Source organism: Scyliorhinus canicula, chromosome 16 (assembly GCF_902713615.1).
Source record: "Scyliorhinus canicula chromosome 16, sScyCan1.1, whole genome shotgun sequence".
In the NCBI taxonomy this organism is placed as follows: Eukaryota; Metazoa; Chordata; class Chondrichthyes; order Carcharhiniformes; family Scyliorhinidae; genus Scyliorhinus; species Scyliorhinus canicula.
The window spans coordinates 127,366,450-127,393,366 of record NC_052161.1 but is presented as its reverse complement, the minus strand read 5'-3'; the positions used below and the strand labels follow the sequence as shown (position 1 = coordinate 127,393,366).

General features: G+C 47.8%; 1 protein-coding gene and 1 long non-coding RNA gene across 3 annotated transcripts in view; one reads left to right on the top strand and one right to left on the bottom strand.

Annotated features, from left to right (window-relative positions):
- The window catches only part of LOC119979456, a 52,171-nt gene extending 46,463 nt beyond the window's left edge, over window positions 1-5,708 (top strand). For both annotated transcript variants that reach the window (XR_005463724.1, XR_005463725.1), the window contains one exon: window positions 5,474-5,708. This is a non-coding gene — a long non-coding RNA (uncharacterized LOC119979456). The remainder of the gene's footprint in view (window positions 1-5,473) is intronic.
- The window catches only part of LOC119979455 (MORN repeat-containing protein 1-like), a 261,776-nt gene that overhangs the window by 150,114 nt on the left and 84,745 nt on the right, over window positions 1-26,917 (bottom strand). Inside the window, exon 11 of the mRNA XM_038821709.1 lies at window positions 8,063-8,128. Coding sequence (XP_038677637.1) covers window positions 8,063-8,128 — 66 coding nt within the window. The remainder of the gene's footprint in view (window positions 1-8,062; window positions 8,129-26,917) is intronic.

Below are 26,917 nucleotides of genomic sequence, written 5' to 3'. Positions count from 1 at the left end.
GAACTGTAAACAGAACAGTGTAGAACTTGATCTGCATAGGATAATTAAGGATGATCTTCTCAGAGGGATTTGGCAGTCGAGTTAATCTTCTGTGTTCTGATAAACACAGGGTTGAAACGCTGTCAATTTCCATCACAACCAATACCAGGTCCCATTCTGTACAACCTACTCCAGCACTATAGTTAGTAGCCATCTGTAAATCATTGTGCCCTAAGCCATGCCATATGATCTGTGCTGGCCAATTAAATACATTCAGCAAATTTCCATATTTTGTACTAGACTCCAAACAAGGTACACTCCAAATATTCCAGCCCAAACTCGCAAAATGTCCCATCTGTACTTCCCCAAACATTCCAGCTCATACTCCCCAATCATTACAGCTCTAACTCCCCAATTATTCCTGCTCTAACTCCCCAAACATTCCAGCTCTAACTCCCCAAACATTCCAGCTCTAACTCCCCAATCATTCCAGCTCTAACTCCCCAAACATTCCAGCTCTAACTCCCCAAACATTCCACCTCTAACTCCCCAAACATTCCAGCTGCAACTCCCCAAACATTCCTGCTCTAAATCCCAAAACATTCCAGCTCTAAATCCCAAACATTCCAGCTCTAACTCCCCAAACATTCCAGCTGCAACTCCCCAAACATTCCTGCTCTAAATCCCAAAACATTCCAGCTCTAAATCCCAAACATTCCAGCTCTAACTCCCCAAACATTCCAGCTATAACTCCCCAAACATTCCAGCTCTAACTCCACAAACATTCCAGCTCTAACTCCCCAAACATTCAGCTCTAACTCCCCAAACATTCCAGCTCTAACTCCCCAAACATTCCAGCTCTAACTCCCCAAACATTCCAGCTCTAACTCCCCAATCATTCCAGCTCTAACACCCCAAACATTCCAGCTCTAACTCCCCAAACATTCCAGCTCTAACTACCCAAACGTTCCAGCTCTAACTCCCCAATCATTCCTCCTCTAACTCCCCAAACATTCCAGCTCTAACTCCCCAAACATTCCAGCTCTAACTCCCCAAACATTCCAGCTCTAACTCCCCAAGCATTCCAGCTCTAACTCCCCAAACATTCCAGCTCTAAATCCCCAAACATTCCAACTCTAACTCCCCAAACATTCCAGCTCTAACTCCCCAATCATTCCTGCTCTAAATCCCAAACATTCCAGTTCTAACTCCCCAAACATTCCAGCTCTAACTGCCCAAACATTCCAGCCCTAACTCCCCAAACATTCCAGCTCTAACTCCCCAAACATTCCAGCTATAACTCCCCAAACATTCAGCTCTAACTCCCCAAACATTCCAGCTCTAAATCCCAAGCATTCCAGCTCTAACTCCCAAACATTCCAGCTCTAACTCCCAAACATTCCAGCTCTAAATCCCAAGCATTCCAGCTCTAACTCCCAAACATTCCAGCTCTAACTCCCAAACATTCCAGCTCTAACTCCCCAATCATTCCAGCTCTAAATCGCAAAACTTTCCAGCTCTAACTCCCCAAATATTCCAGCTCTAAATCCCAAAATGTTCCAGTTCTAACTCCCCAAACATTCCAGCTCTAACTCCCCAAACATTCCAGCTCTAACTCCCCAAACATTCCAGCTCTAACTCCCCAAACATTCAGCTCGAACTCCCCAAACAATCCAGCACTAAATCCCAAAATGTTCCAGCTCTAAATCCCCAAACATTCCAGCTCTAAATCCCCAAACATTCCAGCTCTAACTCCCCAAACATTCCAGCTCTAACTCCCCAAACATTCCAGCTCTAACTCCCCAAACATTCCAGCTCTAACTCCACAAACATTCCAGCTCTAACTCCCCAAACATTCCAGCTCTAACTCCCCAAACATTCCAACTCTAACTCCCCAAACATTCCAGCTCTAAATCCCAAACATTCCAGCTCTAACTCCCCAAATATTCCAGCTCTATCTCCCCAAACATTCCAGCTCTAACTCCCCAAACATTCAGCTCGAACTCCCTAAACAATCCAGCACTAAATCCCAAAATGTTCCAGCTCTAACTCCCCAAACATTCAGCTGAACACCCAAAACATTACAGCTCTAAATCCCAAATCATTCCAGCTCTAGCTCCCCAAATATTCCAGCTCTAAATTCCAAACCTTCCAGCTCTAACTCCCCAAACATTCCAGCTCTAACTCCCCAAACATTCCAGCTGCAACTCCCCAAACATTCCTGCTCTAAATCCCAAAACATTCCAGCTCTAAATCCCAAACATTCCAGCTCTAACTCCCCAAACATTCCAGCTGCAACTCCCCAAACATTCCTGCTCTAAATCCCAAAACATTCCAGCTCTAAATCCCAAACATTCCAGCTCTAACTCCCCAAACATTCCAGCTCTAACTCCCCAAACATTCCAGCTCTAACTCCCCAAACATTCCAGCTCTAACTCCCCAAACATTCAGCTCTAACTCCCCAAACATTCCAGCTCTAACTCCCCAAACATTCCAGCTCTAACTCCCCAAACATTCCAGCTCTAACTCCCCAATCATTCCAGCTCTAACACCCCAAACATTCCAGCTCTAACTCCCCAAACATTCCAGCTCTAACTACCCAAACGTTCCAGCTCTAACTCCCCAATCATTCCTCCTCTAACTCCCCAAACATTCCAGCTCTAACTCCCCAAACATTCCAGCTCTAACTCCCCAAACATTCCAGCTCTAACTCCCCAAGCATTCCAGCTCTAACTCCCCAAACATTCCAGCTCTAAATCCCCAAACATTCCAACTCTAACTCCCCAAACATTCCAGCTCTAACTCCCCAATCATTCCTGCTCTAAATCCCAAACATTCCAGTTCTAACTCCCCAAACATTCCAGCTCTAACTGCCCAAACATTCCAGCCCTAACTCCCCAAACATTCCAGCTCTAACTCCCCAAACATTCCAGCTATAACTCCCCAAACATTCAGCTCTAACTCCCCAAACATTCCAGCTCTAAATCCCAAGCATTCCAGCTCTAACTCCCAAACATTCCAGCTCTAACTCCCAAACATTCCAGCTCTAAATCCCAAGCATTCCAGCTCTAACTCCCAAACATTCCAGCTCTAACTCCCAAACATTCCAGCTCTAACTCCCCAATCATTCCAGCTCTAAATCGCAAAACTTTCCAGCTCTAACTCCCCAAATATTCCAGCTCTAAATCCCAAAATGTTCCAGTTCTAACTCCCCAAACATTCCAGCTCTAACTCCCCAAACATTCCAGCTCTAACTCCCCAAACATTCCAGCTCTAACTCCCCAAACATTCAGCTCGAACTCCCCAAACAATCCAGCACTAAATCCCAAAATGTTCCAGCTCTAAATCCCCAAACATTCCAGCTCTAAATCCCCAAACATTCCAGCTCTAACTCCCCAAACATTCCAGCTCTAACTCCCCAAACATTCCAGCTCTAACTCCCCAAACATTCCAGCTCTAACTCCCCAAACATTCCAGCTCTAACTCCCCAAACATTCCAGCTCTAACTCCCCAAACATTCCAACTCTAACTCCCCAAACATTCCAGCTCTAAATCCCAAACATTCCAGCTCTAACTCCCCAAATATTCCAGCTCTATCTCCCCAAACATTCCAGCTCTAACTCCCCAAACATTCAGCTCAAACTCCCTAAACAATCCAGCACTAAATCCCAAAATGTTCCAGCTCTAACTCCCCAAACATTCAGCTGAACACCCAAAACATTACAGCTCTAAATCCCAAATCATTCCAGCTCTAGCTCCCCAAATATTCCAGCTCTAAATTCCAAACCTTCCAGCTCTAACTCCCCAAACATTCCAGCTCTAACTCCCCAAACATTCCAGCTGCAACTCCCCAAACATTCCTGCTCTAAATCCCAAAACATTCCAGCTCTAAATCCCAAACATTCCAGCTCTAACTCCCCAAACATTCCAGCTGCAACTCCCCAAACATTCCTGCTCTAAATCCCAAAACATTCCAGCTCTAAATCCCAAACATTCCAGCTCTAACTCCCCAAACATTCCAGCTATAACTCCCCAAACATTCCAGCTCTAACTCCACAAACATTCCAGCTCTAACTCCCCAAACATTCAGCTCTAACTCCCCAAACATTCCAGCTCTAACTCCCCAAACATTCCAGCTATAACTCCCCAAATGTTCCAGCTCTAAATCCCAAACATTCCAGCTCTAACTCCCCAAACATTCCAGCTCTAACTCCCCAAACATTCCAGCTGCAACTCCCCAAACACTCCAGCTACAACTCCCCAAAAGTTCCAGCTCTAACTCCCCAAACATTCCAGCTCTATATCCCAAAACATTCCAGCTCTAAATCCCAAACATTCCAGCTCTAACTCCCCAAACATTCCAGCTATAACTCCCCAAACATTCCAGCTCTAACTCCCCAAACATTCCAGCTCTAACTCCCCAAACATTCCAGCTATAACTCCCCAAACATTCCAGCTCTAACTCCCCAAACGTTCCAGCTCTAACTCCGCTAACATTCAGGTCAACTCCCCAAACATTCCAGCTCAACTCCCCAAACATTCCAGCTCTAACTCCCCAAACATTCCAGCTCAACTCCTCAAACATTCAGCTCAACTCCCCAAACATTCAGCTCAACTCCCCAAACATTCCAGTCTAAACCTCCGCAATATTCCATTTCTAACTCCATGAATGGCCCATTTTTTAAATCGCCAGAGCTAGGTCATTACGATTGGGCCAGGGGGCTGTGAGGTAAGGGTAAAATCATTCCACGCTGTTTCTCTTGAAAGCTGTGAGTAACTCCTGTTGAAAGATGTGTGTCTATCAACACAAAATATATATATTGCCTGGTAGGTCCCGACTGGGTTACTGTTCTGTTTGGTCCCTTATTGGCCGACCTTTTATACAGTGGTTATTAGAGAGCCCCGCTCCTAGCGGGGAGCTTGTACACCCCAAGGACCACAGGGAAGATAATCCCTGTCAGCACAGTGGCGCAGTGGGTTAGCACTGCTGCCTTACGGCACCGAGGTGCCAGGTTTGATCCCGGCTCTGGGTCACTGTCCGTCTGGAGTTTGCACATTCTCCCCGTGCTTGTGTGGGTTTTGCCCCCACAGCCCAAAGATGTGCAGGCTAGGTGGATTGGCCATGCTAAATTGCTCCTTAATTGAAAAAAAATGAATTGGATACTCTAAAAAAAAAAATTTTTTTAAAAGATAATCCCTGTCGACCCGTGGGGCTATTACAGGAGGTGTTGAAGAAACAAGCACAGAAAGCATCATGGAGACACAGCTATATTACTAACTCTGGTTGGTCATATTCATGGAGCTTTCACTGGTTGACTGCCTCTAACCACCCCACCCGATCAGACAAGCTTTAATCCTCTTTCACTATTTTCATAACTGGTAAATGAAAATGTTTGAAGGCAGTGAGAAATTACAAATTTATTCCAATGCTTCATGATTTTTGCCCAGTATTCCTTGCTGCAGTGTTTTGGGATTATTGTTTTCATTCTTGCAGGACTGCAGTGGAACTCCAGATGGATGACAATCTTACAGACAGCATACCCTGCAAGTATTTCATTTTTACCAACTCATTAAATAGACTGATCAGATCAGAGGGATTTTATTCCAATGTGGTTTGAATTCCAGGCAGTCTCGGACAGGAAATAACTTTGAAATTCATAGAATTTACAGTGCAGAAGGAGGCCATTCGGCCCATCAAGTCTGCACCAGCTCCTGGAAAGAGCACCCTACCCAAGGTCAACACCTCCACCCCATCCCCATTACCCAGTAATCCCACCCAACACTAAGGGCAATTTTGGACACTAAGGGCAATTTATCATGGCCAACCCACCTAACCTGCACATCTTTGGACTGTGGGAGGAAACCGGAGCACCCGGAGGAAACCCACGCAGACACGGGGAGGATGTGCAGACTCCCAGCCGGAATCGAACCTGGGACCCTGGAGCTGTGAAGCAATTGTGCTATCCACAATGCTACCGTGCTGCCACCGAGTGTATATTCCTATATTCCTATCCTGTATATTCCTATCCTGTAAACAATACACAAAATACGGAACTTGCACGTGAGTAGCAGCTCGTCACATCTCTGAGGATGTTGCAGAGCATTTCACTCCAAATGAATTATTCTTTAGATCGTTAATCAGGTGGACAAGCAGCCATTTTGCAGAGAGCAAAGCCCCACAAATGGCTATGTGCTGATTTACCACTTCTCTGTTTTGTGGTATGGTTGGCTGTGGGATTATGTTCAAGGACACCCTGATCTATAGTGTCATGAGATTTTCAACTTCCACCAGAACCAATGGGACAGAGGTAAAGGAAGCCTCGGGTTAATGTCACAGTCAAATGTCTGCACTCCCTCTGTACTGCACTGCAGTGCCAGCAGGCATTATGGGCTCAAGTCTCTGGAGTTGGGCACTTGAAACTACAACCTTCTGTTTGGAGGCAAGAGGGGATACCATCTGAGCCAGGAATGTTAATTTGGGAAAACATAGTCATGTTTCCTTCATAGTAATGGTGAACTCCAAACATTTCATTGGCTGTAAAGCGCTTTGAGGTGTTGGTGGTTGTGAAAAGCGCTATATGAATGCAACTCTTTCTTCGAAAGAGAATTTTGCATCATGAATCCAAATCTATGTTTAATAATGTGCAGTAAGAGACGTTACCGACGGACGGCAGGAGTGTGTGTCGGAACTATCATCACCGAATGAAACTCGAACCAATGGAAATCTTCCACATCCAGTTTTGACTGTGAGCTCTGAGGGAGGCACCAGCTGTGAAGAGGCAAATAACTCACTGAAAACCAACAACCTGTGAAACATGCGCAGCCCAGGGGACAGCAAGCACATGGATCCTCCATCTCTATCCACGCTGAAGCCACAGATGTGTGACATGTATTTGTGTCATTATATGTGTTGTCTGTATTAACTCTTTCACGGTCATTAAACTCCTGGCACTGAATGTCTCTCTGTAGATCATTCTGACACAGACAGTGGCTGAACCAACTCCCGATGTCACAACAGATAAAATCAATTTGAATCACCAGCACTTCTTATTGATTGATCAAAGTAGAGATGTTTCTGTAACCCACCCCGTTCTATCAGTTGGCATGAGTTCCCGTACCAGCCTCTCCGGACAGACGCCGGAATGTGGCGACTAGGGGCTTTTCACAGTAACTTCATTGAAGCCTACTCGTGACAATAAGCGATTTTCATTTTCATTTCATTTCATTTCATTTCATGACATAAAGTAGGAAGTTAAAAGCGCTAAGGAAAATCGGGAGGAACATTTCAACTCAAAAGAAACAGATTTGTGGAACAAGGCATCAGGGAAAACCATTACAGTGAAACAGTAGAAATATGTTCAGGTGCAAATTGAAGCCTTTCTGGAGTGAGAAGAAGTATAGCAGGGATGTCTATACTACTGCCTCTGGGCCATGTGTAGGTTTTTGAGATCTGCAGTTTAATTTCATTGATGTGAATGCTTCTTATTAATTGTTTCTCCTACTAAATTTCATGGGCCTGAGGAAAAGGGTTGTTCTTTGTGGTATTATTGGTGGACGAATCTTTAATCAGAAAATCAAGATCAAACATTAGGGACCTTCAAGTGGCTATTGGATAGGTACATGGATTAGGATAGAATGATGGCGTGTAGATTAATTTGTTCTTAATCTAGGACAAAAGTTCGGCACAACATCGTGGGCCAAAGGGCCTGTTCTGTGCTGTATTTTTCTATGTTCTATAATTAGTGTCAGCAACTTGACACTTATGGAAATTAAAGAGAACATGGACTTAAAACTTAAATAAGCTCCATGGTACAAATCTTAGGGGCCCTACACTCTTCATTAAAAGGCTTTTATGAGAAGGTGGAGTTGATCTATGACAAAGATCAAAGCTCACCAGGTTTGATATGCTTTTTTGTGTCCCTGATTAGTTCCTACTTGTTACTGTTCTCACTGGCTGCTTGCCCAAGCTAGGAGGCGGTCTGCTCATACTCCACAAACATACTGCGGAAAGGACCTCGGCCTCCCAGTAACATGCAGGCTCGCGCAGTGCTGAGAATCTGCCACTAGGGCATAAAGCAATTACCGTAAAGAGCTTCCTCCTGCTGGTTTGTTCCTCTTTCCTTGTTGACAGGCGAAGGGTCTGGTGTATCTAAGAGAGAAATAAAGGGCTTTCAGTAAAACAGCTGATACTTCAGTTCTTGAGTCTGCATTTGGCAAATTAGATTGATTTAGGAGGATCCACCATTTACAGGTGGTGTGGATGAGTGGAGATGATCTGCTTCTGTGAGGGGCCAGCAAAGCTGAAACAAATAAAAGTTATTTCTTACATACATCTCTAAATAATGACTGAATTGAGATTAAGATAGATGAGTGGAAGTTGGATTTAAATAGGGGCTTTAAGACAGGAGAGGGAAAGGCCCTGCACAGAGGAAGAAGGTAATACTGTACACACCAAAGCCTCTGTGGTGAGATGGGGGAGGTGGCTAAAGGGCCATGCAAAGAGCTGGGATTTCAGGAGGTTTTCAAAGATGAAGACTGAAGTAGATAAGGGATTGAAGGTCCCTTATCTACAGCTGGCTAATATTTTCTTAAAGGCAAGGGACTTTGAGCTGTGAATGAGAAAGGTGATTTAGGTTGTACACACATCACTAAAAGCCAATGCACAGGTATAAAAAGTAACCAGAAGGGCGAATGGAGCTGTTGGACTGTTGTAGGTTGGACTTCATTTCCGGTTCAGTTCCAGCCTTGGGTGACTGCCTGTGTGGAGTTTGTATGTTCTCCCCGTGTCATCATGGGCTTCCTCCGGGTGCTCCGGTTTCCTCCCGCAGTCCAAAGATGATCAGGCTAAGTGGATTGGCCATGATAAATTGCCCCTTAGTGGCCAGGGATTTGGTAGTTATATTACGGGGATAGGACGGGGGAGACGGGGGAGTGGAGTGCTCATTCGAAAGGTCGGTCCTGACTCAATGAGCAGAATAGCCCATTTCTGCACTGTAAGAATGTTATGATTTACCAGTACAAAGCCCTTGTCAGACCTTATTTGGTGTACTCGGTTCAGGAAGGACATACTGGCCTTGAAGGGGAAATGGAAGCTGATCTATGAGAATGATATTGGGGCTTAAAGGGTTAAATTCCCAAGAAGGTAAGGGAGGCACGGTGGCGCAGTGATTAGCACTGCTGCCTCACGCCGCCGAGGTCCCAGGTTCGACCTTGGCCCTGGGTCACTGTCCATGTGTGGAGTTTGCACATTCACCTCGTGTCTGCATGGGTCTCACCTCCAAAACCCAAATAGATGTGCAGGGTCGGTGAATTGGCCAAATTGGCTAAATTGCCCCTTAATTGGTAAAAAAGAATTGGGTACTCCAAATTTTTTTTTTAAATTACCAAGACGGTTTGCATAAAGTTGACTTGCATTCCTCTGACTTTAGACAGTTGAATGGTGATCTAGTTGAGATGTTTAAACTGATAAATGGGTCTGATAGGCCACACAGAGAGAAACTATTTCCTCTGTTGGGGGAATTCAGAACAAGGGGGCTTAATCTCAAAAATGAAGCTCAGATATTCAGGAATGAAAGCAGGAAGTACTTTTTCACACAAAGGATTGTGAAAATCTGAAACTGTCTCCCCCAAAAGGTTATAGATGCTGGTAAAAGAAAAAAAAATCTGCCGTCACAAGTTCAAAAGAGCAACATAGGCTTTAATTAATGTTTGGTAATAATAGAGAACAAGCGCTCAACATGTTCTTTTGACTTCCTCTAGTCTTTTAATAGATGGCTTTAACCCATTTATTTTGACTTATTAGAGTCCATACGATTTTTGTTTTCACAATTCCGATATATTTCACCATTCCAGGAGAGATTTTTTTTTTTGTTGTAAGATCGAATTACAGGGCGGCTCCAAAATGCAGGCAAATTTGCAAAGCACATTGTCAAAAGTCAGACTTTTCAGGGGTGTGTGGCCTAGAGGAAACAAACCTTGCACCTTCATCATTCACATCCTTCCCAGTGATTTTTAACTCCGTTATTGCTGCAAACTCTGTTTTTATGCACTATGGCAGTTCCCCACCCCCCAGCCATGCACAAGGAAAGTGAACAATGTTGGATTCACCTGCACTGTAAATAATAATCTTTCTATGTTCCACTGCAGCCAGCCTTCTTCACAGCAATGGGCTGGATTCTCCGCCTTCTGCCGCCAGGAGAAAAGTTCCCGATGCGACGGAAAATCTTGTGCCGCTCCTGTTCCGATGCTCGGGTCCTCCGCTGTCAGCAGCAGCGAGCTGCGTGCCCCACACCAGTGGGAGGATGCAAATGGGTCATTTGAATCCATTTGCACCTGATTAACGGGCTGGAAACCCAATTCTCCATGTCTCCGTGATGCTCCAGCCATTTCAGCCAGGATTCACTTGCAAGTGGATTGATGCAAGCATTTTCCAGTATGCCCCTGATGCAGTGGACCTCGCAGTTGCTCAAGGGTTAGTATTTAATGTAGGTGCCCCCAAAGTCCATCTCCCCCACACTAGGCAAATCCTGCCCACCCCACCCCCAAGGCCCCCATCAGACGCCATATCGGACAGCCCCCTATCAGAGGTCTATTAGACCATCCCATCAGACTCCCACATCAGAGACCCTATATCAGTGCCCCTCTCCATATTAGAGAGCTCCCACCAGAGACCCCCCAAATCAAAGACTACCGCTCCCAATCAGTCATTCCTGCCTGAAGGTTAAAGAGCAGTCCAGGCAGGAACAGTGAAAAGTCTCTTACATGTCCCTTACACCTGCTGCCTCAGACAGAGGGGTAGAAAGCTGCAGCTGTAACTTCATGAAAGCCCAAACCACATCACCAGACTTTAAACCCCATCAGATCCTTTGCTCTGCAAGGTTTCTATTCACTTTCAAAGAGAAATAGCATTTAGTAGGCTTTAATTGACAGAGAAATATCTTCCAGGCAGCCAGGTGTCTGGATTGTTTATTTGTATTTCCCTTCACACTTGAATGCATCTCATAAACCCTGTTGTGACGCTAACCACAATGTTTATAAACTTCTAGGAGATAAATCAGTGGTCAGCACTTGCTTCACAGCGCCAGGGACCCGGGTTTGATTCCGGCTTGGGTCACTTCTGTGTGGAGTCTGCACGTTCTCCCTGTGTCTGCATGCATTTCCTCCGGGTGCTCCGGTTTCCTCCCACAAGTCCAGAAAGATGTGCTTGTTAGTGTGGCGACTAGGGGATTTTCATAGTAATTCATTGCAGTATTAATGTAAGCCTACTTGTGACACTAATAAAGATGACTATTATTATAAGTGCTTTACTTCCTCTTTTCCTCAGCAGAAAGCACTTAACTGCTTTTGATGTGGTGACTGATGTGTTAGGCGGGTTGGTTTGATATTGACTGCAACTGGATGCAGGGAAGCTAGAAACAAATGTCTAACACCAGAGATGATCCAACACGGTTTTATTTAAACTATGAATGGCTGTACATGTTCAGCTGTGGGTTGACACTCTACTAATCCTACTGACGACCTCTTACTGTTCAACCAGACCTACTAGCTACCACATGGCAATAATGTCCACTGACTTGTGCACTCTGACCGTCTCAGTGTCTGGGTCCCGAAAAGAGCGGGAGTCTTAGTGCCCCGTGAGCTTTATAGTGGTGGTGTCTTGTCTGGTGATTGGTTGTTCTGTGTTATGTGTTCATTGGTCATCCTATGTGTCAATCACTGCCTGTCTGCATCTCATTATATACATGAGTGGATATTATGACATCGCCCCCCCTTTTAAAAAAAAAAGTTATGAAACGTGAAGGTATATACATGCCTGACTATGTACAAATGGTGAGTTAACGAACATATATACATGGGAAGGTGTCTATTGTGCAGATACAGAGCAAACTGAACAAAATTTACAAAAATAAAGTCTATAGATTCAGTCTTTGAGGCGGGCGCTGAATTCTGGTCGATCACCGCAGAGGTGGAGCAGGAGACGCCGGCACCTGGACAGGTGGGATTGCTGGCATTGCGGCGGTGTCATGGACAGGCAGGATCGATGGCAGATCGGTGTCCTCGTGGCAGGAAACGTCCGGAGGAGGCACGATAGCCGGCGATGCCATGTGGTTAGGCGGTGGGCAGGGAACTCTCTGCAGCGCCCTCCTGTTGCGCCGGAGAATGGAACCATCGGTCAATTGGACAATGAAAGACCTTGGGGTGGCTTTCCTGATAACAACAGCTGGGGCCAACCAACCTCCCTCAGGCAACTGGACGCGAACAACATCTGCGGGAGCCAGCGCAGGCAGATCCATGGCATGAGCATCATACGCGATCTTCTGCTGGTCCCCTGACCGATGCACTTTTTGCAACATCGTGAGGTGGTCAAGGTCTGGAATGTGAATGGCTGGAACAGTCGTCCTCAAGTTGCGGTTCATGAGCATCTGCGCTGGAGACAAACCAGTCGACAGAGGGGCCGCCCTGTAGGCCAGCAGCGCCAAGTTGAAATCGGATGCTGAGTCTGCAGCCTTGCACAACAACCGCTTGACGATATGGACCCCTTTTTCGGCCTTCCCGTTTGATTGCGGGTAATGGGGACCGTCCTATCAGCCATAGGTAAATATTTATAAACATTGTGGTTAGCTTTACAGCAGGGTACTTGAGATGCATTCAAACTTGAAGGGAAATGAAAATAAACAATCCAGACATCTGACTGGAATTACTCTGTAAATTACAGCCTACTAAAAGCCATTTCTCTTTGAAAGTAAATAGAAGCCTCGTAGATCAAAGGGTCTGAGGGGGTTTAAGGCCTTGTGATGTGGTTTGGGCTTTCTATGAAGTAACAGGTGTGTTTTCTACACCTCTGTCTGAGGCAGCAGGTGTAAAGGACAGTGAGTGAAAAGTAAGTTAATTTTCACTGTTTCTGTCTGGACTGCTCTTTAGCTTTCAGGCAGGAGTGACTAATGAGAGGGTCTCTGAGATGGGAGGTTTATGATATGGGAGTCTGATGGAGGGTTCTAACAGTGAAGGTCTGATATGGGGGTCTGGTGGTGGGTCATGGGGTGTCAAGTCATTCTTATGCGCACGTGCTGTGGGGGTGACCCTACTTAACAGTGGGGGGGGGGCAGGATTTGTATTGTGGGGGAAGGGGGACCAGCTTCAGGACCCCGGTGACAGGCCGCTCGCTCAAAATAGTGGCCTGATAATGGGATCTGGAATGGAATTCCGTGAGCTCCCCACCATGCACAAATTAGCATGGCAAGGGAGAGTGAACTGCTCTTGGGTGCCACTCCTAGCACCAGCACAGACCAGGAGCAAATCTAATTAACTTGCATAGGTTTTTCGGATTTTTTTGCATTAAAATGGGAGAAAGCCGCCTATGTTTCAAGATACCAATGGGTTTTGGTGCTATGATTTGTTAATAGAGTTGCCAAGTCTTCAACCATGTGAAATTTGAATAATGCAAAGCATCAAATGGTCATTGGATAGGCATATGGACGATAAGAGAATAGCGTAGAGGGACTTTAGAGGGGTTTCACAGGACGGCGCAACATCGAGGGCCGAAGAGCCTGTACTGCGCTGTAATGTTCTATGTTCTATATGTACTCAGGCGGGAGAACCTAGTCCCTCACACAGAGAATGCTGCCAGAGTATTGGAAGAGGGAAACATGCACACAAAGTTTGAGTTAGAGGGAGGACGGATTATGTAAGGTGGGAAGGCTGGTCAGCAAGTGAAAAAAACCACAGCTGGATGAATAGCTGAAACAAGTAGGAAATTGGGAAAAAAATCTTTGTTTTTTTATCTGGGAGAAAGCGTTAAACAGGTGCGATGTGGGTGCTGTGCTACTAAGGCACATCTATTGAAAAATCTGATTCTAACTCACAATTCTGGGGCTAATTGTTGATTATCATGATTTGAAAGCACCTATGGACATTAAAACTGAAGCTGTCGCACTTAAGGACTGATTAATTGCAGGTTTTGTGGGATGGTACAAGTCGCCTCCACACACAGCATCTTCCACTGGAGATGGGAAATGTGTTGGCTGGAACACAACGGGATGTTTCAAGGATCAGGGAGAGGGTGCACTGGCCCTCGGACACAGCTCTGAGGGTTCTGGTGGAGGAGCTTCAGAAGAAGAGGATGTCCTCTACCCACAGGGGCTGGAGACCACTGGTACTGCTCTGCCTGCTCTAATTTCTTCCCATTCAACTTCTAGACCAAGGGGGAGACCCCGAGTAAATTCCCAATCCCTTTATCCTGGTGGCTCCTGTGATGAACAAAGAGGTGGAGGGGTGCGCCATTCACACTCTCTTCAGCTGGCGCCCTCAGTGAATTTTGGGGGAAAATGTTGATAACAGTGTTGTTAATGTTGTTAACCAAGGTGTCCCAGAAATTTTATTTGACTCTTTCAGGGGATGCAAGTGTCGATGGATGCTAGGTGTGCGAGTTGGAGTGGAACTTGCAGGTGATGATTTCCCCATGCATCTGTATTGCCCTTTGGGGTGGTAGCGGTTGTGGGTTTGGAAGGTGCTGTTGAAGGAGCCTTGGTGAGTTGCCGCAGTGCACGTTGTATATGGTACACACTGCTGCCACTGTGCGTCGGTGGTGGAGAGAGCGTATGTTTAAAGTACTGAATTGGGTGCCGAACAAGACTGCTTTGTCCTGGATGGTGTCGAGCTTCTTGAATGTTGTTGGAGCTGCACTTATCCAGGCAAGTGGAGAGTATTCCAGCACATTCCTCACTTGTGCCTTGTAGATGATGGACAGGCTTTGGAAAATTAGGAGGTGAGTTACTCACCGCAGAATCCCCAGGTCTGACCTATTCTTGTAGCCAGAGTAATTATATAACTTGTCCAGTTAAGTGCCTGATTACCCCCAGGATGTCTCAAAACTCCTCTTCAAATAAAGTGAGGTTTGTCTATCTTCAACAGCAAGTGAGTAGTGAAAGTTTACCAATGTTTTATGTAGCCCTCACAATGCTTGTTTACTTGGTCGCTGTTAGGAGAGGGCGTTAATTGAAGTGTTAGCCAGCAAAATGCACGTGCAGCCTTGTTAATGAATGCTAGGCAAATTCATTGTCGATCAGAGCATTCATCATGCCAGTGTGCATTTCAACTCCTTTGCTAAGATGTTGCTTTGCACTAAAGATGGGTTAAAATGACGTGCAGTTTCAGACCATCTTGACCACATTGAAGGCTCTTTAGTAGTTGGGGGAAATCACCCCGAAAATCTTTTAAAAAAAATAAAATCAAGCATCTTGTAATGGTTGCAATACTGTCATAATTTATTTTTTGAAAAAGCCCTTATATTTTACCCTTCCTCTGCTAAAGGCACTAATTTGTGTTGTGGTATAATACTGCGGGCATTGGCAGCTTTTGGATCCATGTGACCTATCTTCACGAGTGAGCCTAGACGATGAACGTCAATGGGCTAGTTGATAGTGGAAGGCAACACAGTAAGGCCTCATCCTGTTGTCATCCATTATATATCCGCTATTTTTCAGCAGGAGTTGCTGAATTGTGATCAGAAGCAGCAAGTACTGCATTACAGCTTTTTCGCCACTTAAGATCAGGAAAGTTGAAGCCAATTATAATAGCTGGCATCAGCTAACTTGGCACAGATTGGAAGCTGAATCCGAGACTTTCCTGGTTCATGTTGCTAAGTTCCACACAGGGCAGTATTTTCCCAACTGGGATGGAGGAGAGGTAAGCGATTTGAATAAATTCTACATAAATAGTGAAAAGTAAATGCCATTGGTGGAAGGCATGGTGTCTGGCAAAACAAATCATGTAGGAAGTGCCCACATTTTGTGGAAAATAAATTGGATTTAAATGTAAGCACCTATAAACTGTGAATTCTTAATTATGTCATTATTTTCCCACACCATCTGGCTTGTTCAGAGTCGTCAGTTCCCAAAGATGTGATCTTTAGCACCAGTGGCATCTCCATTAAATCTATTTACATAAAAGCCTGCTCATCTTTCGTGCAAGTATTTAGACTTGTTCGCATTTCCAAGTCCTAGCCAAATTAAACAGTACTGTGTAACCAATTCACTCAAAGGCCCAGAATTGCCATCATTGTGTTCATGCCCAACTTGGTGACAGTACAACTGCAGAGTAAAAATGTTGATTGCGCAGTCTGCAGAAGAAGCATGAAATTAAAATACACTACAAAGCATCATGCTCCTGTTAATTGTCTCAAATGTACATGCAGAGATTCTCTTATCGGTTGTTTGCTTTCTCCGCATTGGGGCTCTCTCGCTCCTCTTATCTCAGCCAACTTTGTTGTTCGCATGAATGGCCCATACTCATCGGCAGCAGACCTGTTGACTGCCTAAATTTCAAGAACACAACTTGGATGATTTTCTCTCCTCCCCTGTTGCTGAGGCCAACTATAGCTTTTCTGCGACAAGCCCAGCTGAGTTCAAATATTTAGGCATAAATTGGACATTGAACCTGCACGTTTTCTGGTCGGCATCATATATTTAGCAACAGAGCCTTTTGAGGGAGCTCAATAGCTATTCTGCAAGCTTTGGGTTTTTAGCAGACAAGACAGGCACGACTTCTGTTGTGCATTGTCTGAAAATTAAGTAACTAATGTTAGAGTCAAGTTGCTCCAAATACATTTTTTCTGCTTTATGTAAATTGGGTTTTGTTTATGTTGGAATGTGGAACTCACTATCACGAGTAGATGCTGCAAATAGCTAGATACATCACCGGGGAAGTTGGATAAACACATAAGAGAGAATGTAATGGAGGCGTGGTGAATGGACCGCTTGGAGCAAATGGTGTGTGCTTGTGCCGCACATTCTATGTGATTCTATGGCCTGAATTTTTCAGAGGGCATGATCTTGCTTGCCGCCATCCAAAGAGTTGGTGGGGAGCACATCCCGGCATCTCCAAATGCCCCACAGCCATTTCATGCTCAAATTAGAGGAGCGATCACAGATGGTACATCCACCCCTCACTGGGAGGAAGTCTCCCCTTGGAGATCAGCTGGTCAATCGACAAGAGCTGCAGCAGACAGAAGAGGAATTGCAGGAAGATTACTGAGACAAAGTCTGGCCACCCTCGGCGAAGGTAAATGCAAGAAGCTCCAGGATAGGAAGGATAAAGGAGGACTGGGGGAGATGCAAAGGGGTCATTCAGGGTCTTCGGGGAGATGCTGGGGGGGGGGGGGGGGGGGGGGGGGGGGAGAAGGGAGGTCCTTAAGGGGCGAGATACCTGACATCAGAAGTGAGCTTCTGATGGAGATGCACCCCCTACAACCCCTTCCCACTTGAGATCTATGCCTGTTGATTTTCGGGCTTCCCCCATGCAAGGCCAATTCTCCCGCCAGCCTAACAATTGAGGTTGGGTGGGTAACGGCCCATAAGTTTAAGGTCCTCAATAAGTTGAACCTGGACAAGAGTGAGTTGTTTGTGGTGCAAATAAGTTGAACATGGGCAAGAGTGAGTTGTTTGTGGGGCATCCGGGGGATCAAGAGGAGGGGATTGGTAGGCTCCCACTGAAGCAGGCAGGGAAGAGCTTCAGGTACCTAGGGGTCCAGGTGGCTGGGAGCTGGGGGGCCCTGCACAAGCTCAACCTCACAAGGTTGGTGGAGCAGATGGAGGAGGAGTTTAAGAGGTGGGATATGTTACCGCTGTCACTGGCGGGGAGGGTGCAGTCCGTTAAGATGACGGTGCTGCCGAGGATTTTGTTCCTGTTCCAGTGCCTCCCCATCCTTATCCTGAAGGCCTTTTTTAGGAGGGTCAACAGGAGTATCACGGGATTTGTGTGGGCGCATGGGACTCCGAGGGTGAGAAGAGTGTTCCTGGAACGGGGCAGGGATGGGAGGGGCTGGCGTTGCCCAACCTCTGTGGGTACTATTGGGCTGCCAATGCAGCGATGGTGCGTAAGTGGGTAATGGACGAGGAAGGGGCAGCATGGAAGAGGATGGAGGCGGCGTCATGTGTGGGCACGAGCCTGGAGGCGCTGGTTACGGCGCCGTTGCCGCTCCCTCCAACGAGGTATACCACGAGCCCGGTGGTGGCGGCTACCCTCAAAATTTGGGGGCAATGGAGACGGCATAGGGGAGAAGTGGGGGGCTCGATGGAGGCCCTGATACGTGGGAACCATAGGTTTGTGCCAGGGAGCATTGATGTAGGATTTCTGGGCTGGCACAGGGTAGGGGTTAGGAGGTTGAGGGACCTGTTTGTGGAGGGGAGGTTCGCGAGCTTGGGGGAGTTAGTGGGGAAGTTTGGGCTCCCCCGGGGAACATGTTTAGGTACATGCAGGTGAGGGCGTTTGCCAGGCAGCAGGTGGAGGGGTTCCCCTTGCTGCCCCCACGAGGGGTGCGGGATCAGTTGCTCTCAGGGGTGTGGGTTGGAGGAGGGAGGATTTCGGACATATACCGGGTGATGCAGGAGGTAGACGAGGCCTCGGTGGAGGAACTGAAGGGTAAATGGGAAGAGGAGCTGGGTGAGGAGATTGAGGAGGGGACGTGGGCGGATGCCCTGGAGAGAGTGAATTCCTCCTCTTCCTGTGCGAGGCTTAGCCTCATACAGTTCAAGGTGCTGCATAGGGCCCACATGACTGGGACGAGGATGAGTAGGTTTTTCGGGGGTGAGGACAGGTGTGCTAGGTGCTTGGGGAGCCCAGCGAACCACGTCCATATGTTTTGGGCGTGCCCAGCGCTGGAGGAGTTTTGGAAGGGGGTAGCAAGGACGGTGTCGAGGGTGGTGGGATCCAGAGTCAAGCCAGGCTGGGGACTCGCAATTTCTGGGGTTGCAGTGGAGCCGGGAGTGCAGGAGGCGAAAGAGGTCGGTGTTCTGGCCTTTGTGTCCCTAGTAGCCCGGCGGAGGATCTTGCTCCAATGGAAGGATGGGAGGCCCCCAAGCGTGGAGGCCTGGATCAATGGTATGGCGGGGTTCATTAAATTGGAGAGGGTGAAATTTGCCCTGAGGGGATCAGTACAGGGGTTCTTTAGGCGGTGGCGGCCTTTCCTGGACTTCCTGGCGGAACGGTAGGGAAATAGGCCGGCAGCAGCAGCAACCCGGGGGGGGGGGGGGGGGGGGTTTTGGATCGGTGGGAGGGAGAACTGTGTACATGGGTTTGTGGGATGTGGCAGGTGTTATCTCTTTCCCTTTTGTTGTTTGGGTGTTCTTTTGTTTTTTTCTTTTGTTTGTAGTTGCTTTTGAAGTTGGGTGGGTATTGTTCTTGGGGTGTTACCGCGGTTGTTTTGTTAATAGAGTTGAAATGTTTATATTTTGTAAAAATTTCAATAAAAATTATTTTAAAAAAAAAAGTTTAAGGTCCTCAACTGGACAAGGGCGGGCTTTCCATCCAAAGCCTTTCCCACCCCAGCTGTTTGGGCGAGGTGGGCTGGAACCCAGAGGATTCCTGTTTCTTTAATTTCAGTCTCCCCTCCCCACCCCCAGCCTAAAAGCCCACCCGTGAGGGAGCGTGAAATTCTGGCCTATGTTGTTCAAGCACACACTGACCTGAACGAAGCAGGCATATCAGTGCTTCCAAAGATGTTGGAAACTCTCTCCAGGCAGTTTCTTTCATTAAGGGATCATGCTAAACTGGATGTTTAAATTTAACCCAACATTTGACTCCTTTCTGTGTGGGAAGGTGTTTTTCAGTGAAGTGCAACTCTTAAGTAACAAGTCCAATGGTTAAGTCCCCCCCCCATCCCTGATTACCTCCTCGGTTTGTCTTCCGAGTTAGCTGATCTCACCCAGGACATTGGTCTCAAGTGTAAGAACCGAGCCCCAGAGTGTCTGGATAATGAGGTGAAGTCTGCTAGTCTTGATCTAACAATCCCTGCCAGGAAGCATAACCATGTGGACAATGACGAGGAACAGGGTGGGTGCTTGATCCCACGCTCCGAGAGAACGTGGCATCGGAGGCCTGTCACTACTGTATTATAGTCCCACCTCCGAGCTGTGCTCCCATGGAGTTTGACCCCCTGCTGGAAGTATAGCTTCAATCGGTTGTGAAAGATGCCTGCAATGTTCACTGTGCAGAGGGTTAATTTGGTGTCGAGACTCTCGGAGATGCAGAGCATGATGCAGTCTTCGAAGGACAATGCCGTTATTTTGATCTTTCAGTTTGCTTCCTCCCCAGATTCTTGATCTTTATATGTTATACTTGTATAAAAATATAGGAGGAATCATTTAGTGGCAGAGTTATAATTAAATACAAGGTTACATTTCAACCGACAAAGATGTCAAAAGACTTTATAATAAATGCAATACATCAAAATATCAAATCTTTAGGGTGCCCCTTTGATGTTGATTGGAACAGAAGTTGTCTCTGGCAGCACATTGCTCAGGCATGGCTATTTATGAATGAGCTCTCTGAAGCTCACTTTGCCTGAGGGCTAGTCCATGGATATCACTGGGAACGACTGGAGAAAGGCTGACTTTGTCTTTCATCTCTTTGCCTGTTCTCTGCTGGTTTGCAGGATCAATCTGTGAATGTTCATGATGTCAGTGTACTGAGGCACGAGATTTTCTCTTTTGGGAAAGAGTTGCATGTAAGACTCCTGCTTCCACCACCAACCCCGCAACCCCATCGTGCAGGATAAATCTGTTGTGGCAAATCTAACCGAGAATTACTATCATTATTTATTTAAGGACGCAATTCAGAAAGATAAAATTAACTCAGTCAAACAAGATCTCACCGATAAAAGAAAGCGTGACTTAGAGAGATTGCTGAGCACAGGATAATCTAATACCAGATAATGAATAGTAGACAGAGGAAGTGCATTTTTTCTGTGATATAACATCGGTATACCAGACACAAAGGTCAGAAAAATTGAAACAGGCAGTTTCTGGCCTTATGAATGATGCTCAAATGCAGTTTTTCCATGGTAATACAATGTGAACATGGCTCAGTCAGTATCCTCCAAGACAGAAGGCTGTGGTCTGAAGCTCCTTGCCAACAGTTTTGCACCCAGACTCTGAAGTTCCAGAGCCAGCAGGTGCAACGCTGCTCTCAACACTAAGCCCCGCTGGATTTGTGGTGTTAAAAGGAGGGTACCTCCTTGGCATGGGTACAACAAATACCACTGCTACTTGGGAGTGTTTCTTTGGTACATTGGCAGTGGAAATTGCAATATGAAAATGGTCCATATCTTGCTCCACTCAGCCCAGGGCACAAAGCTCAAACAGAAGAATTCCAAACATTTCACCCTCTAAGGCCCGCTTACCAGACTTGGACTGCATTAGTTGGCCCACAAACTCCTTTGGTAAGGCCAATATACTTCAGCTGCGATTCTCCCCCAAAATTCCAAAGTTAATTTGTGGCGGGTTTTTCAGGGAGTTTCCCGCCGGCCATGCTGGTGAGTTCCTCATCGGTATTCAATGACACTTAGTCACCTGTTTTGGGCCCTGAGGTGTTTCTCACCGGTTTAGCCCACACTTAGAAGTTTTTTTTTTTAGCACTGGGGAGCTGAACTCAGAGGTCGGGATGGCCCCGGAGCCCCCCAAAGGACGCCCGCCAGGGGCATCGAAGGTCATGGGATCAGGTAGGCAGCTGGCCCCCTCCATCTCAGATATGCATCCTGGGAAACACCAAGACGTAGTGGTAAAGCTAGGAGGGGCAAGCATGTTGAGGATCACTGGATGACACTGGGGTTATGAGGGGGGCAGCACCATCAGGAGTGGTGTATTATATAGCACATTAAACCCCTTTTTGCACAACCGTATGATGCCTCTGTCACTTTCTTCTGCAATGTGGACTGACCCCTGGACCCTTTGCCTATCTCTCCAGGCATCCCCTCTCCCCATGGTGCCCACCCACCCTCTGGCCACAGACATGTCTCCGGAACTGTGTCCCATCCCTGGTGTTCGGATGTTGCATGTGATGCTGCCTCCCACAGTGTTCACGCAGTGTCCAGGCATCAAGGTGCGATTGGTATGCAAGGCAATTACTCCAACATGCTACATGGCCCGCTCACCCACGGGAATCCACTTGGCATCTATGAAGTGCTCACTTAGCCACGATTGCCAATTCCCTATTAGCAATAGCCTTCAGCCGCGCAGCCAGAGGCCTCAGCAATCGGTGGGGGGTATGGGTGATCAGTGGGGGAGACGGGCAGGGACAAGGGTTACCCCAGGAACGGTTACATACGATCCAGGGGTTGGCATGGTGGTGCCGCGAATGGTTACCCCCCTCCCCCAGCACCTCCCCCATGGCGGCCCACCCCCAGCCGAGCTTCCCACCCACCCCCGGAGCACTGGGGTGGCAAGCCCAGCACCCCCGAGCTCTTTACCTGTGAGAAAAATGGCTACTCACCTCCTCAGCTCCCCACAGAAGCCCTTCCATCAGTTTCACATTTTTCAAAAGGAGTACTAATCGGCACCAGCTTGACCATTTGCTGGGGAGGCCGCTGAATAATGGGGGGCCATTGGATATGGGGCCGCTCTCATTGATTGGATGGAAATGGGGCTGAAGGGGTGATTATTGTTTTTTCACCACGCTACAGCAGGATCCCGATTTCGCCGATGCATCGCAAACTGTTTTTGTGCCCGGCGCGAATCTCATTTTTGGCCTCTCCCACTATTCACCGGCCTGGTTACACTTGAGCGAGACGCAATGAGGCCTGAGAATCGTGCCCAACACATTGTGAATTACTTTAAATATATAAACTTGTTATATGAGCAAGCACGATAGTCGATTTACATGGTAGGTAAATGGTCAGTTAATGGAATGGATTTTATGCTCCCCGCCAGTGGGTTTGGAGGTGGAAAGCACATAAAATCTAGGAAGTGCTTACCCACCCATCCTTACCTGTCTGAAATGTTATTGGGGGGGGGGGGGTCAGGGAGGCTTTGGGCTCTTGAGGGCCCTTAAGTGGCCTATCAATGACCGCTTCGGACTTAATTAATAATAATAATCTTTATTGTCACAAGTAGGCTTACGTTAACACTGCAATGAAGTTACTGTGAAAAGTCTCTAGTTGAGCTGCTTCTTGAATACATGTTTTGGCCTCAACTACTTCCCGTGGCAATAAAAACGCTGGCATTTAACCCGCAACGGGGTAGGCCCATGCCATATGGGAACCTGGTACATTTAGCTGCAATGGCTGGCAACAGATGGGGTAGGGTGAATGCTGGGCCCATCAGAGCGCCTCCTCCCCCCCCCAAAGGCCATCCTCCAGTTTAACCCTCCTGCCCTGGCCGCCTGAACCCGGCCTTCCACCCCCTCACTAGGGCCAGGTTGCCAGGGGGTGGGGAGCGAATGGGGGGGGGGGGGGGGGGGGGGGGGGGGGAAGAGATAGGGAAGGTTGCATGGGGCCCCGATGCCCATAAAATGCAGCCCATATCTTTGGTGGTGGGGTGTTGGCCAGTAAACTGTGAAGATCCCTGAGTTTATGACTCACACCTCTGACAACATGGATGTTGTTATGAATGCACTGGACTGTCAGCCTCGATTACGTGCTCAGGTCTTGGGAGTGAAACTCAAACAACCTACAGCAGAGTGTTACTAACGGAGCCAAGAAGACCCCTGCAGCTTATTTGCATTAAAGATATTGTGCTGCATACATTTGCTATCACTGTGACGGGAATTGCTTGCAGCTCCACTGACTGTCTTGGCTCCTGAAACGGAGACATCGCCGTTTTAAGGGCTCCATTATTTTAAGACACATAAAATATTTATAAAACAGCCTCATGCTATAGTCCTAAGTACAGGTTTGTGCCAGTAAAATGATCAATAAAGTATTTTCTGGCAGACAGTTGACACAGTCAGCATCTCCTGTCTCCTTGTGAGGGTACTAGCAGCTGCAGTCTGCAAGCTGCTGAGGCTGTCTGGAGACGGATGTGCTGCCTTCGGTCTTCTTGCTGAAGCTCTTATCGGACCTAATTCTGTTTAAACTCCCCTCATCAGCGCAGCAGCATTCATCAAGAGCTATCTGAAATTCCCCACATGTAACTCACTGGAGACGAGCTTCCAGATAAATTCGGAGCAGATTCAAAGGCTCCAAAATGTGCTCCTCCTCCAAAGCAGGAGGTTTGAAACTAACACGCTCAGCAGTTGAGGAAGAACCTCCACAGAGCTGCTGAGTTACAGATTCATTCCCTGCCTTCTCCACTCTCCGGAATGCTGCCACTGGGGCAGGGTCTCTTTCTCCGGAGCAGTCGCACAAAGCACCGTTAGCCCTCTGCTATTTGCTCTATGTGATCATTCTTCACTGAGCCTTGACAGTGAGTACTTATCCAGTTATTCAATGATGGAAAGCATTGTAGCCAAGCCCATTGATCCATCTAACTAAGAGCAGTTAATTTAGTGCAGGCTGGGATCTTCTGTTCCATGGGGCTTAGTCTATACTGGCAGTGGCTTTGAGAGAAGTGAGAAAGTAACAAAGACTTGCATTTATACAGTGACCTCAGCATGTCCCAAGGCCCTTTACAGTCAATAAAATACTTTTAAAGTGTCATGACGGTTCTAATGTAGGAACACAACAAACAGTTTATATACAACAAGACCTCTCGAACAGAAATGTGATAATGGCCGGATCATCTGTTTTTTACTGATGTTGGTTGAGAGATGAATATTGGCCAGGACACTGGGAAGAATTTCCCTGCTTTAAAAAAAAATAATGCTATGGATCTATCACATCCATCTGAGAGGATGGATGGTGCCTTAGTTAAATTCTAACCCGAAGGAGGGCATCTCCAACAGTGCAGTACTCCCCCAGTCCTGTACTGGAGTGTCAGCTTGGATTTCATCATGAAGATTGCGATCCTCCGGCTCCTGGGATCTACCCAGCTCACAACACCTCGCGGGATTCAATGCAATCTTGCGAGACGTTGCAAGGGGAATCCCGCCCACAATGGGTGGGATCACCTTTGAGCACATCTGCATATTAGAGTGAGGCAGTAAGCCTTACTCTAATGTGCAGATTCCTGAGGTACCTGAGGCTTTGCGATTCAATCCCTTTGCCTCGGGGACCTCAGGTGAGTGCCGTTTGGTACTGGTCCCCACAAATGAGGACCAGATGGAATGGCACTTGTAGGGGTCTCCCATGGGATCAGAGGCCCCCAGCTTCATGCCCTTTGGGCTGGGTGGTGCCATCTGGATGCCAGCCTGGCATTGCCATGGTGCCAGGTTGGCAATATGGAAGGACCCTCCCATATTGGGTTTGGGCTGGGGGAGAGGGGATGCCATTTAAAAATGTTGTCCCAATCTCTCAGTACAATGGGCAGTTCCCGTGAGCAAGAGCTCCCCATTGTAGAAAACAGGGCTATGTGTGGCCTAGGCCCCTTATTCAAAGAAAGTCGCATTGAATAGCCGTGTGTTTCTCGGTACTGTGAGTGCCGGGAAACACGCGGCTAAACGTGCTTTTCGGGGACTTTATTCCTTTTTCGGAAGATCGCACCCAAATCTTTGAAGTGGGATTCATAGAGTAGAATTCTCCCAAAAAATGACCAAGTGTCATCTCGGGCAGGAAACCTGACAGTCTGGCACTGCCGAGGCGAGGGCTCCAATGGCCTCCGAGCCCCCCGGCGTCAACATCATTTTTGGAGACCAGTACTGAAATGGGGGGGGGGGGGGGGGGGGGGTGGAGGGAATCCTGGGACCACGGGGGGTGAGGGCAGAATCTTGGGACCCCAGCTTGAAACACTCTGAGCATATTTTTTTTTTGTTATAAATTTAGAGTAACCAATTCATTTTTCCCAATTAAGGGGCAATTTAGCGTGGCCAATCCACCTACCCTGCACATCTTTGGGTTGTGGAGGTGAAACCCACGCAAACAAGAGGGAGAATGTGCAAACTCCAGACGGACAGTGACCCAGAGCCGGGATCGAACCTGGGACCTCGGCACCGTGAGGCAGCAGGGCTAACCCTCTGTGCCACCGTGCTGCCCTGTCTGAGCATATTTGAATTTGCATTTGTTTCACGCCCAGTGATTGTGTCAGGTGCTCCTCTATTCGCCGCCTGGCGCGAACCCCGGGCGCGATTCTCCGCAAATGCGGCGAGTCGTAAAGGCTGCCGTGAAACTGGCTGTGTTTCACGGCAGCCTCCGTGCCCCCTCCCAGGACCCGATTCTCCCCCCCGGGCGGGGCTAGCAGCGGGGCCCCGTGAAGCACGGCATCGCGGGCTTAGCGATCGTCGGTAAATCCGCGCGCCAAGCGTCATGCCGGCTGACGCGCACGATGACGCCAGCCGCGCATGCGCGGGTTGGACGGCTCCAACCCGCGCATGCGCGGATGACGTCATCACGCAGACACATCAAACCCGCGCATGCGCGGGCCGTCATGCCCCTCAGCCGCCCCGCGGACTGACCCTGCGGGGCGGCGGTAGAACAAATAGTGCACGGGTATCGGACGCGGTGGGCACCGATCACGGGCCCATGCCAATCGGTGCCATGGTTGTCCGGGACGGCACTTTGCGGCCGTTTTCACGAACGTTGAGAGCAGGTGTGATTGCGTTCGTGAAAACGGCCGTAAAGGCCTGGGAACCCGGCCCATCGGCTAGGGGAGAATCGCGTTCGCCGTAAAAACGGCGAGCAGCGATTCGTGTCGTGGGCGGCGGCGTTGGGGGGGGGGGGGGGGGGGGGGAAAGAATAGCGGGAGGGCGTGAAAATTGTCGGGAAGGCCCTCCTGCTATTCTCCGACCCGTCGTGGGCAGTGGAGAATCGCGCCCCCCGTTTAGGGCCTCTCCCGCTATTCTCCCGGACCGGGCGCAGTGCCCATAATCTTCTGACTCAGAGGTGACTCAGTGCTGCCATTGATAGTCTGAAAACGCAGCACCATTAGCTGAGGCTATGGAGCTAGCCACCTACCATTAGGGAGTGCCAGTTGGCACATGCTAATGATGTGGGACAACAAAATAAAATGAAGAGAAAAGAGGCGCAGAGAAAAATATAAACCTCAAAGCAATTCTCAAAGGTTTTCTTAGTCACTGAGGCATTTGCAAACGAACAAGCATTCGAACTAGCGAAAGCGTAGCTAGAATACAAAGGACT